Here is a 7,221-nt window from a genome sequence, read left to right on the forward strand (position 1 = left end):
AAGAACCTTCAACTAAAAAACACAAGGTTAAAACAAAACAGAGTAGACAAAAGCTACTCCCTCTGTCCCTATATCTAAACACCCTATCTTTATCTTTATCTTTATCTTTATATAAAACAAAAGGATACTTCTATGAGCATAAGTACACGTGGCGCCTCATTTTGCTTATAGCATTTAATGCTCCTCAAACAAATTTTTTGCAATGCATAAGACCTTTGATTAGACCTTTGATCAAGATAGTTGCCTTAATTATGTATTATGTATATTTATTATAAACATTTCCCCTATTTTATTTTGATAGTACACGTGGCAATCTTATGTTTTTTTTTTTGAGGGAACGTGGCAATCTTATGTTGAAATGTGCATTTAATGTTTTATTTCATACACACACCAAAATGTAATATGCTAAAATTCTAAGGAGTATTTAAAGTATTTTTGATTTACACATTAAAATTACATGAATGTTGTTCAAATTCTGTTAGTTTTAACCGAAAATTTTGCCACATCAAATTCTATTAGTTTTAACCGAAAATTTTGGCAACCAGATGGTAATGAATTTTTTTATAATAAACATTGTGTCCTTATTGTGACTAATAAAGTAAAAATTCTATCGACAATTATAATCAACTTTACAAATTGTTGTTTTGTTATTAGAAAATTTTAGTATTTATAAAAATTTTAAATTAATTTGAACATGTTAATTGAAATTTTTATTTTTAGTTGGAACTTAATAATTTGTTTTACTAAAAATCGAAGAAAAAAATTATAATGCATCGTCTTTGTAATCTAAATAATACTATGTGATTCACGTCATTTGAAAAAATTACTTCAGTGATGTATACTTTTATATGTCGATATTATTTTGTTGAATCAATCGTATTTCTTATATTTTAAATGATCGGTAAATCACGGTACACCGTTATCGACAATATGTATTTTATTGCCTTAACTGCTAAGGATGCGTTGAAAAAAATTATTTAGAATTCATTGATATGTTTAATTCGCGTTTTTTTTGCCTTAAGTGCTATGGAAATTCTATGCCTGAAATGGTATTTCCATAACCGAATTGTAGGGATGGCATAGACAAAAAACAAAAACAAAAACAAAAATTAGAATTCATTGTTTTGTTTTTTTAAGGAAAATAGTTAGCATTAGAATTCATGAATATGCTTAATTCACGTGTTATTTGCCTTAAATGATAAGAAAGTCTTTTTTTTTTTTGTTTGAGGTAGAGAATAATGCTATTTCAATAACGATCCATTGCATTATCAATGACAAAAATAATTTTTTGATCCGTCAAGATTTCCATAACGATCCATTGCATGATTGGGAGAGAATAATGCTTAAAAAATACTCCCTCCGTTTCAAAATACATGTCCAAGTCAACCACTTCACACATGTCAATGCACAATTTTGACCGTTAATATCTTTAATTATCTAAAGTAAAAAATTATAAGAATTTAATATTTTGAAAATATTTGTCGAGACAGATCAAACAACATCTTACATGTTAATATTTGTATTTATACATTAGTTAAAAATTATGGTCAAAGTAAGTCAAGTGAATAACGTACATTGCAAAAATTGCACATGTATTTTTGCATGATTGGAAGTAAATATTTCCATAATGATTTTTTTTTGAAGGACTTCCATAATGATATTACTTTAATTGTATTTGATCAACAAAGTTAAATTCAATTCCTTCAAAAAAAACGTTAAATGCAATTAATTCACAATTTTTTTTAGGGAAAATTAATTCACATTGTGTAAAAGTTAGAAAAACCTATAGCAAAATAAACATTATTCCATTGTTTACAAAGTACTATTACTATAACCGTGTTTTACAATCTGTCAAGTTAAATGCAATTAATAGCCATCAAGATTAATGCAATTAACTATAATCATTTGTTTCCTTTACTTATTTAACCATCTAATGAACCAAGAGTCATAATCGGTCTATTTTTTGTTTCTTAGACAAAACGAAATTAACTCACATCCTATTAATTTCGAAATCTTGCTTTCACTATTCAAATTCTTAAGATTTAATTTTTCCGTAATATCCCGCCCGTCCGTATCGGTATATTACTCGTTGATCGTGGCAAAGGAATTAAATTCATGGAAAGTAAGATAATGGATAATATTTTATGAGATGTCGGCTTTATACGGGTTAAGTATCGAGTTGGATTTAAAATGCTTAAGACAAAGGCATTTTGGTAACTTCACACGAAAGAGATATTTATTTGGTTTTGACCCAAAATATCCCATTCTTCCTTATCCTTTCTCTCTCTAAGTTTGTTGGCAAAGAATTTCTCTCCCTTCTTTCTCCATTCTCACGCCCTCTTCCTCTTTTTTCTTCACCAATCCATTCCAAAACTTATTCCTCTCAAAGATTAAGCTTATGATATGGTACTTCCAAGATCAAGGAACAAGTAGAAGCTTAATATGAGCTTGTTCTTCAACTCTACCATCACAAGGAAAGAATCATGAGTTTAGGGTTTTGGTGAAGGAAGCTTTGGGTTGGATTAGAGATGAGCAAGCAAGGATCATGGTGCTTAGATTGCAAGAAAGAACAACAAGATTGAATGGTTTGAGCAAAGGAAGTAAGTTGAATCAAACTAGGGTTTTGAGGTGTGAAGTAGAAGTGATGCTTGGAAGCTTGGGAATCTTGTGCAAGCTTTTTGTTGCTTTGAGGTGAGTTCTATAGATAGAATACCTTCCCTTTGGTTGTGTATGAGCTATGTGAGATGAAATGAAAAATATAGAATTATGTTAGTGTATGAGTTAGAAGATTTTAGTACCCCTTTTGCCATAAATCATTGAAATTATGTTGTTTGTTGTCATGAAATGGTTCTAAGTTGTTTTTCACATGTTATGGGTGCTTTGTGTGCATTGAAAACTTGATTTTGAGGATTAGAGGTCAAAAATACGAATTTTTACGAATGTGTATGAAAATCGTAGCCCGATGAGAGAAATCGTACTACGATATTTTACGAGGCAAAATGCCACAAAACTGCTCACGGTCGTACTACGATGCTTTATATCGTAGCCCGATGTAAAGGAAATCGTACTACGATGCTTCAAATCGTACTCCGATTTTCACAACAACACTTTTTCTAAAAACTTCCCGTGATGCGGTGGTTTCGAAGAGGCTTTTCCTTGCAGCCTCTTATAACTTTAAGAAAAGTAAACCCATCAATATCAAGTAGTCATTGCACATTACATCTAGAGATAGAAATAATGAAATGCATGAACGACATTAGTATTTTCGATGACGAATGGCAAACGAGAGAATTATGTTATGAATCGGGTAGCAAGTTAATCATTCGGGCGAGGGAATGAAAATAGAGCCTTGACATAGCTTGTCAAGAACTAAAATAGTTAGCAAAGAATAGAATGCTAGGCATGAGTAGTATTCTTGATTAGATGCGAAGTGATTTAGAGCATTCTCTTCGTATAGAAACTAGCGTGCCATACGAGTATGGCAAGACGTGAATTGATTAGATGTCTCTTCACATAGAAAGTTAAGCAAGCATATAGTTTACCTCTAGTGGGATCGTTTAAGGATCCGAGGTAAAAGAAATAGTATATATAGATTTAATACTCATGCATTCATAGACTAAAGACTTTAATAAAGCCGTGAAGCGATTAGATATCTATTCACATAGAAAGCTTTAGCAAGATGTAGTGGTCGTGTCCCTTGTGGCTCACACTAGGTTGACTCGGGGGTTTCCACCGGGGCAAATGGGGTTAGCCATAAGGATTCTGCACGTCACCGCAGGAGTGCCGTTGGTTATTCCTTAGATAGGTTCCATCGGTTAGATAGGGATTGCGTTCGGGGTTACTCCACTCGGGGCTTTCCGTAAAATGAACTCAGATTATAATTGTTTGTTAAACGCTAACTTAATGAACTTGACTATGCATATTTATTAGACATGTTTATGTTAAGTCATAGAGCCTTGACGTAGATCGTCAAGAATCGCAGAGCCTTGGCGTAGATCGTCAAGAATTAGTATGATAGCAAGTTAGAATACGTTGTTAGACATAACGTAAGTATGCAATAGAGCAATAGAGAAAGTTATGCCGATGACGATCTTAGGTTTCCCTAATCGTTCGGTTTAGAATCGTGTCATGATTATAGTATACTTAGGCCTCGATACGTAGAGCGTATACTTGGCAAAGCGGCTTTAGATTCCCCTTGACTGCCATGACACGTATAAAAGAGAAGCCTATAACAAGTTAAGATGAGGCTATGACGGCCCTAGTATGCACGACCGTTCGGCATGCAAGTCCCCACACACGTATAATCAACCGGAAGGTTGTATTGTAGACACGTGGTGACCGTAGGTTTCCCCGAGGTTACCTATAGCCTAGGATTAGGTGGAACTCACTGAGACATTATGTCTCATCCCAATCCTTATTTGTTTCGGATATCGATTGGATTAGCAAGCTAGTAGCCGAATGGATGTTACAACAAGTGTTCGTTCGTACCCGCGGAAGGATATGGATATGCAAGGACGCATTTATTATATCTTAGAAAAGTTGAGTAGTATTATTATTGTACGAACACATATTGTTGTATAAGATATTCATTCGAAGTATTTATGTTGTAAAATTTTAATGTATCCAATACTAAACTAATGCACACGCTAAACTTTCTAGATACGTTTAGTGTGGGTATTACATTTTCTATATATAACTACCTCATTGGAACCCATTTTCTCAGCCTTTTTTTTGCATATACAGCCTATGTTTGTTATTGAGAAAATGTTACTCAGTTTCTCTAGCATGTTAGATACCGTTTTCGAGTCTCAACATTTTCACACGAGTATTGATATATTAACATGTAAAAAAGTGAAACATGTTTCTTCTCAACCATCTGCCTCTATAATATATTCAAGTTTATATCTATCTATTTTTTCCGGATTTTCTTGGCTTTTTATAGTCACAATAGAGTATATATCTCTCTTTTTTTCAAAACTTTCTTGGCTTTTTATATTTTAGTTTTTTTTCTTTTTCAACTGTGATATTTGTGGTTTGATCTATGACTAATGATTCTTTGATTTTGATGACTTTTGTGTATTTGTTCTATTTGATTTTCAGCTTTGCTCATTTCATTCAAAGAGAGAGGCATGAAAAAGAAGTATATCTATTAGAGCCAAAGTTTGAGGAGTTGGAAAGATTTGTTATGAAGTTCTTTAATTTGTAACTTCAAATTTACTTGAAGTCGTTCTAATGTTTCGTTTAATACAACATGAATGCATTATTTGTATATTAGATGATTTGAATTTGATGAACAGTTATAAACTAGATTATATTTCAAATTTTATTTATAATTATTTTGTGAGCAATGGGATGTTACATATGAATATCTTGTGTTTGATTCACTCCACGCTCGGCATAACTTAACTTATTTTCTATCATTCTTCATTGTTTATTATAATTTTGTATATGCCACTTTTACTAATTCCTCTTTTATAGGGGTGTATATATTGTTGTGATTCTTCAAAATAGTTAGAAGTTACAACGCTAATTTTATTTTAATTATGTGTGAAAGTCCCACTTACGTTCACGGGAAAATTGTATCGGTTAGTGGTAAACCGACGATGTTGTACGAGACAGAGTGTTTGGTGGTGAAGAACCAAATTTTGAAGAAAATTCGAAGAAAATAATCATGTTTTTTTATGATTGAAAAAATAATAGCATGTGATTAGAAAAAGGATACTCGTAAAATAGAAACATGAATTAATTATAATTCGTTGGATTAAGTGAGATTGTTGTTTTAGATTTGTTGTCAACAAATTCGTTGACACCAAGTGTCAACGGATCGTGACTTATATATATATATATATATATATATATATATATATATATATATATATATATATATATATATATATATATATATATATATATTTTTGGTAATACCGTATAAAGGGCTAAAAAGGAAAAAAGAAAGAACGAGAAAGAACCAAGCTACGGAAAGCTAGTCGAAACTAGCGACGGGCAACCGAACCCGAAGAGCATCATCCTGCAGGCAAGGCAAAACTCCATCTGGAGGGACTAAAAACTCATGCCATGCTTCATTGCTATTAGCGCCCATCTTTGCCAAGAAATGCGCTATGGCATTTGCCTCCCTCCAAGTATGTATCGGTTGGAGATTCCAATCACGAGCCATCAGTTCCTTGATATTATTAATAATAGGCGCAAAAAGGTGCCAAGAATTCACCTCTGTGCTAATCAATTGAAGTGCCAACGTTGAGTCCGAGTAGCATACAAGATGCCTATGCCCCCGATCCCATGCAACCCGCAAACCATGATAAATAGCCAACAGCTCCGCCCGAAGAATGGATGAAAGACCAATGTTCCCTCCAAATCCAAAGATCCAAGACCCATCATGTCTCCGTAGGACTCCACCAAAGCCGAAACGCCCGGATTACCCAAGCTACTACCATCAACATTAAGCACCGTAGCCGTGCCGTCCACCGGATGCCAAGCAATCCATTGCCCGTTATCATTTGTAGGACCAACAACGGTAAAAATCTTGTGAATGAGGGATGCAAGCTTATACACCTCCGTCTTCACTCGATAAATGGTTAGGTGTTTGTTCTCCATACACGGTAAGTTGCGTGCTCTCCATATCCACCGACAAGCCGACAAGAACACACATTGTCCTTCACTTTCGCTCCCCCTTCTCAACCAAGATGAAATAGACCGATCCGTAAAGAAATAAATATTATCAAAGCCAAGGGACAACCATAATGCTTAGCAAAAGCACAATCCCAAAGACAATGAAGAATACTCTCAGTTCCATTGGACACCGCGGGCGGGGAGGCGATTGCGGCATTCCTATGTTTTGAAGCATAGTTCTCGTGGGAAGAGATTGGTGGCAAGCAGTCCAAATGAGGAACTTCAGCTTCTCCGGTGCAGAACACGCCAAATCCACTTCCAAGACCCGGCTATATCCGCATTGCGGCAAATTGGCATGTCTAGTAAGCCATTGATACCCCGTTTTTGCGTTATAAAGTCCATCCATATTACCCTTCCAGTGAAACTATCGTGTATATCGGCATTCAAATTTAAAAGACGAGACTCAATGCTTTCTATAACATGACTCGGCATGCTAGTGTATAACCTCTCGAGCCGCCAACGCCCCCTTGAAAAACATCTCGTCACCTTCAAATGTAAGTCATGGATATCCACATATAAGACCGTGTCACACAA

General features: G+C 34.4%; 1 protein-coding gene across 1 annotated transcript; it reads right to left on the reverse strand.

Moving 5' to 3' along the window:
* Window positions 1-5,983: 5,983 nt before the first annotated feature.
* Window positions 5,984-6,612, reverse strand: LOC146899405 (uncharacterized). Its single transcript, XM_085736762.1, has 2 exons — window positions 6,313-6,612; window positions 5,984-6,181 (listed from the first exon to the last, which is right to left on the reverse strand). The coding sequence occupies exons 1-2, from the start codon at window positions 6,610-6,612 to the stop codon at window positions 5,984-5,986; spliced, it is 498 nt and encodes a 165-aa protein (XP_085592888.1).
* Between the last annotated feature and the right edge of the window lie 609 nt (window positions 6,613-7,221).

The sequence above is a fragment of the Medicago sativa genome, chromosome 8 (genome assembly GCF_051527215.1).
Source record: "Medicago sativa cultivar Bolivia chromosome 8, Bolivia_mono, whole genome shotgun sequence".
In the NCBI taxonomy this organism is placed as follows: domain Eukaryota; kingdom Viridiplantae; phylum Streptophyta; class Magnoliopsida; order Fabales; family Fabaceae; genus Medicago; species Medicago sativa.

Excerpts from the sequence above, each read along its gene's own strand:
- LOC146899405 (XM_085736762.1), bottom strand. The coding sequence starts at position 6,612 with ATGGAGAACAAACACCTAACCATTTATCGAGTGAAGACGGAGGTGTAT. Across the intron at positions 6,182-6,312 it reads GCTGTTGGCTATTTATCATG|GAACTGATGGCTCGTGATTG; the intron begins GTTTGCGGGTTG and ends AATAATATCAAG.